This window comes from Heterodontus francisci, chromosome 27, assembly GCF_036365525.1.
Source record: "Heterodontus francisci isolate sHetFra1 chromosome 27, sHetFra1.hap1, whole genome shotgun sequence".
In the NCBI taxonomy this organism is placed as follows: Eukaryota; Metazoa; Chordata; class Chondrichthyes; order Heterodontiformes; family Heterodontidae; genus Heterodontus; species Heterodontus francisci.
Genome location: NC_090397.1, coordinates 28,334,167 through 28,347,309, shown reverse-complemented (window position 1 = coordinate 28,347,309; position 13,143 = coordinate 28,334,167). Strand labels below are relative to the sequence as shown.

General features: G+C 42.6%; 1 protein-coding gene across 3 annotated transcripts in view; it reads left to right on the top strand.

Annotated features, from left to right (window-relative positions):
* The window catches only part of LOC137384717 (mucin-2-like), a 212,090-nt gene that overhangs the window by 59,411 nt on the left and 139,536 nt on the right, over nt 1-13,143 (top strand). For all 3 annotated transcript variants that reach the window (XM_068059034.1, XM_068059033.1, XM_068059032.1), the window contains exons 23-30: nt 1,055-1,243; nt 2,454-2,693; nt 2,780-2,936; nt 4,841-4,966; nt 5,266-5,407; nt 5,985-6,016; nt 7,818-7,874; nt 9,491-9,532. In XM_068059034.1, coding sequence (XP_067915135.1) covers nt 1,055-1,243; nt 2,454-2,693; nt 2,780-2,936; nt 4,841-4,966; nt 5,266-5,407; nt 5,985-6,016; nt 7,818-7,874; nt 9,491-9,532 — 985 coding nt within the window. The remainder of the gene's footprint in view (nt 1-1,054; nt 1,244-2,453; nt 2,694-2,779; nt 2,937-4,840; nt 4,967-5,265; nt 5,408-5,984; nt 6,017-7,817; nt 7,875-9,490; nt 9,533-13,143) is intronic.

The window sequence follows — 13,143 nt, the reverse complement described above, 5'->3', positions numbered from 1 at the left end:
ACAATGCTGAAAAGTTTATTTTAGCAGCAGTTGCATCCCAACATAATCCACTATTTATTCAACCACGCCGTTGTATAATACCTGAAAGTTACTTTCATCACATGAGCGTAGTAAAATTATAGTAAAATAAATCCCCCAAAAACAAAAAAAAGCCATTTTACATTAGAAATGACTTCAAGAAATTTCCGATAGATCACTCAGAGTTCAACAACATCACTCTGCTTATACACTGTGGTGGACTAAAAGTCCCAGAATGCAGCTCAAGGCTGCTACATTGAGCTGGACAAGGAGCAGGGCTTCTGAACAGGAACTATCACTTACTCTGTGGGTGACCAGCTTGCTGCCAATCTGAAAAATATCCAGGCTTGATATCTAAACTTTTATTGTTCCCAATTCATGCAACACATTTGAGACGGGTGAAAAACCAGGGATTATTAGGATTGCCAGCAAAATGGGCCATTCACAGAGCATGCCATGACTTTGTGTAACCCCCTGCCCTGCTATAGAGGAGTTCTCTAGGAACATGCTGCCTGGTGAATCCCCCACTTCCTCCCAGACTCCAGCTACCACCTTCTGCTCTCTGCCAACTTACATCCTTCACTTCCTCTCCCATCCACACTTGCTACAGAGATTCAAGGACAGCTCTCCCCAGCTGGCCACATTTCAATGTTTACTTGATGTCATCTTGCTGCATGGTCTGGACTTCAAAAATTGTTGAAAGCTACAATATGTCAAGGTACTTTCTTGAAATCTGATTAAAAAAAGATAAACAGAATACATATTTAAAAGTAACTAAGTGGGGATGAAAGACAACAATAAGGTAAACAAGAGCGAAAGAAAGAGGCAGGGAAAATAGATGAAAATACCCAAAAAGATCACAGAATGAATTAGACACAGATGGAGAAAAACACCATTACTGGAAGATGGGGGGTGGTTTTTAGATTTGTGTCAATAATCTAGCATTATATTTTTAAAATGTCTGTTTGCAAAACCCAACTGGAATCATATATTATTACATATATGATTAGAACTCATTGGAACTTTTTATTTTTAGGATAAAGAATTCATTCTAACGGATGGAAGAGTGGTTCGAGCTGATAAATCTGGTCAAACCCAGTGCACAGATAATTCCTATTCACTTCACACTGTTGGGCTGTACTTAATCCTTACATTTACTAATGGAATCACTGTGATATGGGACAAACGCACAAGACTTTCAATCACACTAGATCCAAGATGGAAGGTAAGAAGGATTTGAAGATCAGATATTCATGTTTGTATTAATTTATGAATGAGGGTAACAATTAGTAAATCTGAATTAACTATATTTGGAATTAAGGATTTAATCACTTGGAGAAATAAATATATGTTGCATTCCATATTATTATGTTCTATCATAAATGGGTTAATGCTTTTGCTAAAGTGGTAGACAAATGAGTTTCATTACAAAGTTGCTAAGCTTTCATACATTAATATCAAGCTGAACATTTGGTTTGTGTGTGTGAATATATCTGGTATTCTTAATTATATACATTGTTGATCGTATTGTGCAGTTAACGCCGAAACAATTTACTATCATCTTATATTGACTCGTAGTGTAATAAATTGAAAATAGCTGCAAGAATCCATTTGGCTCACTTACAGCACAGGGAATATTTTAACCTCAAAGCCAATTAAATACAAAAACAATTTTTCTGACAGATTTGGGGCTAAATAGGTGTCAAGGACTGAACAGGTTCTGAAGTAAAGTGGAGTGAAACCAGTGTCTCCAGGGTACCTCTTTGCTGCAGTGTCAGATCAGGCCCTGACTCTCGATTCCAGCTGAGTTTATGCTATGAGGGCAGAGTCAGTGTAAAGGGAAGCTGCCTTGTTATAGTTAAAGTATGAAACCATCCTGGTAGAAAATTTTTCACTGACCAGTTTAAAATGGAGCCATACAGAACTGAAATAGTTTCAGTTTGAGCTGAATTAGCCAATCTCAGTTGGGGTGTTGGTATTGGGACAATTGATGCCTTGAGCAATGAAAGGGATTCATCAGATTTTTGGTCGGATAGCCAAAGTTATGACATTTAGGAAGCACAGAAGTAGAATTAGTTGGAGCATAGAAGGTTCTCTGAAATATAGGCTGAGGAGCTGGGAGAGGCAAAATTGAAGTGATACAGGGCTATCTCTGGTTGATAGAGGAATTTATAATGGGAAAGTGTGACAACATAAATTAAGGTTTTGTTGACAGGAAGTGGTCGCTGATGGGCACTGAAATTTGAAAGGAGTTCTTCTATTCTCTAGTCTAAATTCAATCGGACAGTGGTGGAACTCCCAGGGAAATGGAAAAGAATCCAGTCTCCATCATTCTCCTGGGGGAGATTCATCAGTCTCCTGCCAGAGTTACAGCATGAGAACATCTTCAGGGCCAAGATTTTTGTAATAATATATAGATGCATTTTCTATTACAGAACAATGTATGTGGTCTGTGTGGAAATTTCAATGATGATGTTGCAGATGATCTAACAACTAAGGGGAACTCGTTGGTGAGCAATGCTGTGAAATTTGGAAGCAGCTGGAAATCATCTCTGTCGTGTTCTGATGCAATGAATCAAACATTCCCCTGTGACAGAAACCCATACTGTTTAGCATGGGCTCAGAGGAGGTGTAGCATAATAAAAGATGCTGCGTTTCAAAAATGCTATAAAAAGGTGAGATAGCATCTTTTGAAGCAAATAAACTTAAATCATTGTAAAGCTGCTTGCAAAGTCTACTTTCTAATCATGTACTTTATCAGGTTGATCCAACTCCATTCTATGATGCTTGTATTCAAGAAGCTTGTGCCTGTGACTTGGAGGGGAAATATCTGGGTTTCTGTACCGCTGTAGCAGTGTACGCAGAAGCTTGTAATAAAGCTGGTGTTTGTGTAGACTGGAGAACCCCAGAACTGTGTCGTAAGTATTAAGAATAATTTTAATGACTGATAAATATTTGTAATGATTATTAGATTATTGTAAGTAAGTGAACAGACACCTGTATTTATTCAATGTTCATTACAAATTATATTCCAGAACGTCACCGATGATTTACAAAAATTTGAAAAAGTCATAAAGGAAATTTGTTTTCTATTGTACTTCATTTTATATTAATCTATAATATATTCCGTCTTGCTTATAGAGTGCATGCTGTTGTGGATATTCTCTTGAGTTCAGCATCACTGGTCTGGATCTTGAATTTATATTTACTGCTCAGTATCTAGTCATGCAATAGTGTTACGCAGAGTTGTAACAATGAAACCCTTCAGGTTAGATGAGTAGGTACTGAACAGCAGAATGATTCACACTGTAGAGAGATGATGTTACACCCAACCGCCCTTCCTTTACCCCTCTTCCTCCTGTCATCTCTTGATGCTCCCAACACCCCACACTATCTGCCCATTGCCTTACCCCCCGTTCCTCATTGGTAACCTTCCCTGGACAAAAACCCCTATCTCTGAGTTCCCGACATTGACATGGGAAATGGCTTTAGTTTCTTTAAAGAGTGTACTCTGTTTTTAACTAAGGTAATAAAGTCAGATCATTAAACTCACTATAATGCTTTCTCAATGCCATCCTGCAACTCCCATCCCACTGTTCCATTCCCTAGGATTCTCCCATCATAGTTATAGAGTCATAGAGTCATAGAGAGATACAGCACTGAAACAGGCCCTTCGGCCGACCAAGACTTCTATATAGTGAAACGCCTCTCTCCACTGCACCCAAGTTCCACCACCATAATTCCAGTGCTCCCACTCCAAGACCACCCAATCACCATTTCTACATCACCAACACACCACGAATGGGATCTCCAAACCTTGGAACCCTCCTTCCATAAATCCCACACACTTCCTCATCAGCCCAAACCTCAACACCCCTCCTCCCATAAATCTACACAGCTCCTCATCATCCCAAATCTCAACATCCCTCCTCCCATAAATCTACACACCTCCTCTTCATCCCAAACCTCAACATCCCTCCTCCCATAAATCTACACACCTCCTCTTCATCCCAAACTTGCACATTTCTACAGATTTTCTGTGGGCTTTTGCACTATAACTTGTGGTAATTGCAGAGCCATTTCAGCACAGTGCCCTCCATAGGGCATCAGGAACCTTTGTGAACAGAACAAGCAACTGTGTCTCCTTAACCAATAAGATTGAAGAATCCTCACTGAGTCACAGAGTCAGAACCAGGAAGTGTAAATTAGAATATTTAATTCAAGGCAAAATAAAGAGAGGGGCAGAAAATGGGATTAAGAGAGAGAGATCAAAGAGAGAAAGAAAAAGTTAAAACCTTTTAGCTTTTTTAAAATCTCCAGCAATAATTAAAACCTGATGGAATGAGACTCCACACATGTAAAAGTTTGATTTTCAGTGCCAGAGAGGTTGTTTGGTAAACATTAATACTTATAATGTCATTAAAAAATCACTTGTATTGAAATGGCTAAGCCCTAACTTTCTCTGGTGAATTTAGTGGGTATGTGCCACAACTTCATGCCCTTCATGTATTTCAATATTGTGCCTCTCAGCAAGATACTGTGAGAGAGAAGCTTCTGGTGTAGTAGGGCAAATCCTGATTTCCGCCTTTAACTGTGCATGTGTAGATACTGGAAGCTGCTGTCCAATTTGCACTTTAACAACAGTGAGCACTGATAGCCTCACCATTGTTCTTACCACAACATCCAGGTCAGTTCGGCCTCTGACTCGTCATGAGCAGCACCACAGGAAATCCATTAATCATGTAAAACAAATGAAATGGATTTATAAAGCTGAAACTAATCACTGATGGTTATAGATAACTGTTTCCCTTTTATGTTGCAGCTGTGTATTGTGACTATTATAACTCTCCTGGTGAATGCAGCTGGCATTATCAACCATGTGGAACATTAACAACAAAAACATGCTCGGACCATTACATTGGAAAGAAGTTCTCTGCAGTACTTGAAGGTTGTGTTTGAACATTGCTTTTTCTTTCCTTATTCACTTTTTATACGTTCTAAGATCGATTTGTAAATGATAATGATGTCAATGTCGTGTTTAAACAGTTTTACAAATATGAAATGTTTAATAATTTATATGACAAAACAGCATAGATTTAAAAAAATGTCTGGTGGGATTTGAGATAATTAAGTGGTTGTCGTTTTAAATACTCATGAAAAAATTATGACAATAGAATATGAAATGTCTTCATTAAACATACTAACAAATTATGAAATACTCATATTATCACTTTCTATTAAATATAGGTTGTTATGCAAAATGTCCAGAGAATGCTCCTTATTTGGATGAAAACAAAATGAAATGTGTTAACTTATCTGAATGCACTTGTTATTATAATGGAAAAATACTGCTACCAGGCAAAAGTACAAGGAACGACTGTGAAGAATGGTATTTATAAAAATGCATTCAATTTTTAGATCTTATTAGCAATGAATGAAAACATTTGATCGAATGAGTATAATTTTCTGCTTCTTTCTATGAAAACAATCTTCTGTAAAAACTATCACGAGGGAATATTTATTTAAATATACAATTAGATGACGTTACTATAAAGAATTACCTAGTACTGGAGATCTGGAATTCAATTCAATTCTTAGAAGAGGTAACTGACTCCCTATGAGGCTGTTGAGGTTAGGGGTGGACCATCCTGTTGGTATAGAGAGGGAGTTCCATTTCTCTGTGAAAAGTTGCAGGCATCAGGAAATGGAAAAACGTCATTTGAGTTTTCAAATGTCAGGTTGATTCAATATACATTTTTCTTTGGAAGATTTGACATAATAGCACCAAGAAATGCCCCTTTGATGCAGCAGATTTGAAGTTTGTTTTTATAATAATAATCATGGCTAAGAAAGTAATAAAATATCTGCCCAAGAAATATTTCTAGTGGTAATTAGCAGATGAAAATGCAAGAACTTTATTATCCGGTTCTCCCAATGACCTAAATCTATTTTGCAATCTTTTCTAGTGAATGCAAGAATGGGAAAGTCACATGTATAGGTTAGTAAGCTTTGAAATATTTAATGTGCAATAAAATGAATTGTTGCTATGCTGCAATTGTTACATTACTACAAAATGGAGTCAGAAATGTTTTTCTGTAGTACATATAGGATCATTGGCCTGGAATAGCTGTGGGCTGGTGACCTCTGATGTTGCCAAAGTTGGCAGAGTCAGAGGGAGTCAGCTAATTAAAATATCCCTGGTGGCTACCTGTAACACAATAAATGCATGAAATGGCCCAAAAATCTCCCTTTAAAGGTTTCAGGGTTAGGCCTAATACTCTGCTCGTCTGTGGGCACGGGGAGGGCAGAAATTGGTCCATGTTGTGCCCGTTTAATAATCGGGGACTAAAAGAACCAATTTCGGTTTGAATTGTCATGTGGCTTAACCAGTGGTCCTTAAAGGGGTCCCTCAAGGCTGCCATCAAAATGGCAAGTCAATCTTTTAAAATTACCTTTATGTGGAGCTGGAGGGAACAAGAGTGCTCAATCCAGCTCCACAGCACTACTGTGGGCCTGTAGCAACCTGTGCTAGCCAACCCCCATCTCCTCCAACCCAGTCGAGCATTTACCTGAGGGTCACGCTGGCAAGGCAGCTGGCCTACACTGATCCAGCTGCAACCAGACAAACTGCCACTGGAGGTCTGCCACATGTTGGCAGCTTGCTGAGGTTATTAAAATGAGGCCCAAGGACCAATAACGGAAGGTCCTCAGATCAATCCCTTTGTTCACATGTTGCAGTCATGCCACCTATTTGTTGCTTGTGTCCCCTCCCCAACCATGCCCTGTCCTATGTCATTAGCGAGGGTTCTAGATGCCACCCCCAACAAAGCCCTGCAGCAAATCTGGGGAAAGTCAGTCTTTTGGGGGGATATGTGTTGAAAAGGGGTTGTGGATCTTTGATCTCCATATTTAAGATTTTTCAAAGCTTTCATAATTGTGGAGTGCAGAAAGTTGTTCTCTTAGCTTTCAATCTTCAAAAGATAAATGGGTAGAATTTGTCCCGCCTGGTGGCGCAAAACAGGCGGTTTCAGATCAGTTGCTTACTATACACAGTGTCTGGTATCTAATTCCATTGATGGCATTGGAACTGAATACCAGTTCTGGCGTTTGATAGAGGTATTCAAAATCATGAGGGGTCTGGACAGAGTAGATAGAGAGAAACTGTTCCCACTCCTGAAAGGATAAAGAACAAAAGGGCACAGACTTAAAGTATTTGGTAAGAGAAACAAAAGTGACATGAGGAAAAACTTTATCACACAGCGAGTGGTTAAGGTCTGAAATGCGCTGTCTGAGAACGTGGTGGAGGCAGGTTCAATTGAAGCATTCAAAAGGGAATTAGACAGTTATATGAAAAGGAAGAATGTGCAGGGTTATGGGGAGACAGCAGGGGAATGGAACTGTGGGAATTGCTCATTCGGAGAGCCAGTGCAGACAAGATGGGCCGAATGGCCGCCTCCTGCTCTGTAACGATTCTGTGATTCTGTGAATCAGCACCTTCAGGAGAAGGGAAAAAGTTTGGTGGAAAAAGAAGGAAGAAAACAGAAGTATGAGTTTCAATACTTGGAGAAACTGAGCACCATTTCCCTCTCTGGGCCCCTGTTGGATACTGGAGATATGTTGCTCCTGTGACAGGAAAGGTGTTCACTGTTTTGCTCTCCCCTTCCATTTACATGGCCCAGGGAACATTCAGTTTGTAGGTCTGCAATCAGATAATCTGTTCGCTTCAAAGATGTATGTACTTGCTAGAAAAACGTAGATAATATTTTAAACATTTTTCTTGATTTCTTTTTGCTGTTTAGCACCATCTAAAACAACAGTGATGACAACACCCACATCTACTACAACCTACACAATTGGTAAATTATGACTTAGTTTTCCATTTAAAAAAATCAAGATAATGCATTTATCTTGAAATTATAACTCACAATATAAGCACCCAGATGTTCAGAGTTTGTGCGTTTGCTACATATCAAATATTAATCTTTTTATTTTGAATAGTTAATATCTTCATTTAATTGATGGAATTTATGTCCATTAGTTAAAATTATAGACTTCTCAATTGTAAATACAACCTGTTCATTTAGAAAATGAACAGTCACTGGGAGACAGGTAAGGATGCCATCCACTTGGGATCAATCCATTCAAACAAGGACACTCTACAAAAAATGCTTATTTCTTCTGTGTTATTGATTGTACATCTGAATTAATAAGCAGACTACTTGAAGATAGTGGACAGGATTTTATCCTGCCCTTGGAGACAGGAATGAAGTCGGGGAGCTCACAAAATGGTATGTCTGATGTCGTCCTGGCCCCTACCATTTTGTCCAGGATGGGGAAGACCGAGGATGTCCTTCCTGCCCCAGGCCAATTGAGGCCTTTAAGTAGCCAAGTAATTGCTACTTTAGGGCAGCCTTCTGCCTCCGTTCTGACTTTATGGAAGACGGAAGGGCGATCGCCATGTGGAGAAACTGCCAGGTCTAACCTGGTGACCTCCTAGTGGGCTCGGTGGTGGTGGGGGGGGCTCTCCTTTGGGGGCAATACATGGAACGTGGAGGGACCCCCAGTGGTGATGGCCACGCCCCCCCAGAAAGACCACACCCTTCACCAATGCCCCTCCCCACCCCATCGCCGGGTCTGCTGGACTGGCCTTGGCGACCCTAACCCCACACCTGTGTCCCAGGGTTCCCTCCATCTTCTGCACTGCAGGCCTCCTGCGATACCAGCAGTGGTCACTGCTCCCGGTAGTGTTGCCCATATGACAGCCCTCCAATTGACCAACAGCCCTGGAGGCAGGAGCTCATCCCTTAAAGGGATGGCGTCCCCGACTGCAGGCAGTTAATTGGCTGCCCACTCTGGAAGTGCATTGAGGGTCCCATAGAGGGCTGAGGCAGGTTCTCCCCCAGAGCCTTCTGGCCTGTCGCCGGGACCCTTGTTGGTGAAACAAAATCTGGCCCAGTATGTCAGGGCTATGAGACAATAGATACAGATTACTAGGCTATTTTGAACATCCTGGCCCAGAAATTCTGCAAACTCTTCATAGGGACAGATGTGCAATGAAGCGAGCATTAGGCCTCGCCATTTGGGACCATGTCCCAAATCTCAGGGATGGAGTAATTTGAATAATCAGGAGAATGACCCATATACGTAATGAAATAACTGTGACACTCACCCCACAGTGTTGCTGGAATATCAGAGCAGCATCTGGCTGGAGGAGTGAAAGACCCTTAAGGCTGAAGATGAATAATATTTTTTTCATTCCTTGCAGGGAGCAAGAATGCTCTGATGAAGATTTGTACCTGATTTATACACTTTTGAGTGTTTCCAGCTTATATTAATTAAAGAAATAAGGAGATCTAGTTACTCGCAGAAGTGAATACTGTTCTCATCATTTGAGCTTACAGGTGAAACTCGCAACAGTATAGCATTTCAAGTTTGACTGTAATGTTTTGAATGTTTTTTGTTTTTTCTTCAGAAGAAACAACTACAACAACAATATGGAAAGCAACCACAACTGGTTAGTGATGTCTTCCTTCATAGAATTGTAGACTAATACTGCCCCGAAGAAGGCCATTCAGCCAATCATTTCTGTTCCAGCTCAGTGAAAGAACTGTCCAATTCTTCCCAATCCCTTGCTCTTTCCCCATAGCCTCACAATTTGTTTTCCTTCAGGCATTTATCTAATTTTCTTTGCAAGTTATTATTGAACTTGCCTTCACCATCCTTCAAGCAGTGCATCCTAGATCATAACTACTCACTGTGTGTACTCGCTTTCAATATACATTAGAAAGTAATTTCACACAAGTATGTTTTTTTCAACTTTGGCTTAGTCCGTCTTGAATTTACCTCTTACTCATTTGAGCCTGTTTGAGCCTGGGAGAAGCAAAAAATAGCCCAGATTTAGGAAAAGGTCTGAGGAATCCTCTCTTACCCCTGACTTTGAACAAGCAAGCTCCAGGAAACTAGTGTGACTGGCAAGCACACCCCTCAATAATGCCACCAAATAGTTTTGCAGGCCATGGCGCACTTATCTGGCAGTGAATATAGGGAACTACCTTCTCAGGAATTGAGTCAGCCTACGAGCGGATGCAGAGCTGTGCCATCTTCTGAAAGGATATTTGTCACGACCATGGTACAAAGGTCTATCATATGCAGGGAAAGTAAGAGTCAGTTGTGAATCTTGAGTGCATGTTCTTGAAGAAATATTGCAGGTCGAGAGATGGTGTGATGGAGTGCTATAGAGGGTATCCCTCTTCCTAATAACTTCACGCATGAATGCCTTGACTTCAGCAATCGTCAAACATTGGCTGTTCTGTTGCTTTTTGAAAGAGTCATTCTGTACCTAGGGCTCCTTTTCCCTTTGTGTCAGCCTGCCAAATCATCTGGTCATTATCACATTGCTGTCTGTGGGTCTTTGCTGTGTGCAAATTGGCTGTTGTGTTTCTTACATTTCAAAGGTGACTGCATTTTTCAAAAATGTGCTTAATTGGATGTAAAGCAATTGACTGCATTTGCTGACAACGCGACCACCAGGTGGCGCAGTACCGGCACATGCGTAAATGCAGCCTCATCGACTGAAACGTCACTGTCTGCGACATCTCAGGCAGCTGCCAATAATAGAGGGCACTGCTCAAGTTAACACAAAAACAAATTAAACCCAAACCCCTATAATGGCTGTGATTGCAGCCTCCATCCCACCCCCTGCAGTATCCCGCTCTCTCCACCATCGCCATTCTCTTTGCCGCTCCCTCCGCACCTGTCTGCTCACCACTTGCTCCCCACCTCACCACTGCCTCCCCTCGGCCACTCGCTCCCCGCCTTGTCACTTTCCCCCTTTGGCCATTCGCTCCCCGCCTCACCACGTCGCCCTTGGCCACATGCACTCCACCTCGCCACTTCCCCCATTCAGCCACTCACTCGCCGATTTCCCGCCTCGGCCAATGGCTCCCCGCCTTGCTGCTTCAGCCGCTCGCTCCCGCTTCCTCCCCCGCCCGCTCGCTCCCGGCCTTGCTGCTTCCCCCCACTCAGCCCCTCACTCCCCGTGTCAGCCCGTCTCCCTTCAGCCGCTTGCTCCACCCTCAGCCACTTGTTCCCTGTCCCCCCTCCTCTGCCACTTCACTGGGCGGCGGGGAGCAATTGGCCAAGGTGGGGGGGTTTGGGGGGTTGCAGCGAGGCGGGGAGCGAGCGGCCGACACGACGATGGGGGGGAGTGGCTGAGGGGTGGAAGTGGGGATCGAGCAGCCGAAGCGGGAGGTGGGGTGGGGGGGGGGGTGGAAGCGGCGAGACTAGGAGTGAGCGGCTAAGGGGAAGCGGAGAGTGAATGGCTGAGAGAAGGCAGCGGTGAGGCAGGGAGCGAGTGGGTGAAGCAGGGTACTGTTGGGGGAAATGGAGGCACCCAATGAGGGGTGAGACAATGCTCGGGACTCTTTGCATGGTGACGGGGTGCGCACATGCGCAAATTCATACTAGAAAGCTAGCAAATGTCCGGACGCCCTGATGATGTTGGCGATCACTCTGCGCACGTTCTACGTTGTCAGGAGACACTCGAAAAGCATGTTGGAATGTCCTGCAGTCATGATCGTCGCTATATAAATGCAAGTCGTTTTTTTCTTCACAGGATTTAATAAATCATATAATTGGCATATTAACATAACAGCATTACAACTTTTTTTAACTTTGCTGGTTGTTTTAATATGTCTGCTGTCATTCTGTACATGGCAAACAGAAAAATTGTTGAGAGGCATAGGGCTGCATTTTACCAGCCCCTCAGAGCCGTGGGTCGTGGCAGGGGAGCCCGTAAAATTCTATGGGGAGAGGCCCACGTCGACGCCCGATGTCGAGAAGGGCCCGCCGCATGTTACTGGTGGAGTGGGGGGGAACCTTGGTGCATCCAAGCAGTAGGGCCTTCATCTAAATATTTAAATGAGCAGTAATTAAATGCAAATGAGCTTAACTGCTGCCGCTGGCTGTGACACGCCGATTTTACCACTACCTATTGCAACTCGCATGTCTTCAGAACATCTCTTCAGAGTTCCGAGGCAAGATACTGGTGGGGAGCGGGGGGAGTAAAATTATCAGGGTGGGAGCGGGGGGAAGCGTGGAAAACCTTTTTCATTGTGTGTGAGGATGGTGGGAAGGGGTTTAGGTTTAGGGTCAAAGGGAATAAGGTTCGTGGGGGAAAGGTCGTTACTGCTATTTTTTTGGGGGGGGTGATAGGCCAAAAAATGTCTGTATGTGCATTGGAGGGGTTGGGATAGGGGATTGCAGGTGTGAACAAATCTTTATTAAAATTGTTAAAGAACCAGTCCCTTTAATCATTTAAATGTCCTCTAAGGGCTGGAAGCCCTTTAAAGATGGCGCTGACGCCTGCGCAGTGGCACTCGATGCCACTGCCGGGGATGTGGCAGCTGCCCCCTCTCCGTCATCGGGGACGGCTGCTCCGCCCCCTCCATTTAAATGAGCCCCCGCGCTAATATCACGGGGGTTCGGCGGCAGCCGCTGCTTTCACAGCACGCTGCTGTGGAGCGGGGCATGCTGATAAAATTCAGCTCATAATATTGGCTACCATAGAAACAAATCTAGTACTTTCGCAATTGTCTAGAAACAGAAACTTTGAAAATCTGCTTTGCCATATCCTCGTTTGTACCTCTTGTTAAAGATTAAAATTAAAGCCAGAAAGTTACTTTTTTCTGTTGCAGAATTGCCTTGCTATGGCATATGGTCTCCCTGGTCTGAGGACTATGTGCTGACAACTATAAATCCAAACAATTCTTCATCACTAAACCTCATACGTAATGAACTGTGTCCTTCCACATCTTATAATATTGGTAAAGTTCAGTGTCAATGCATCAATAATCTTCAGCCAATGAGTGAATCAGAAAAAAATATGACCTGTGATGAAGATGTGGGTCTTATTTCTACAAACAATGAAGATGTTTCTCTGGATGCCAACCAGTGCTCTTACTACAAAATTCGTGTTTGCTGTGAGCCTGCTGCAGGATCCTCCACAACTAATCTGCCTAGAAAAAGCACCCCTGGTAAATAAGAAAAGTCTGCTACTTATGGAGAAGTGTCTAAAGTGGTTATTAAGATTTTATTAAGCAGTCATTATTAAGCTATAAGAGGAAC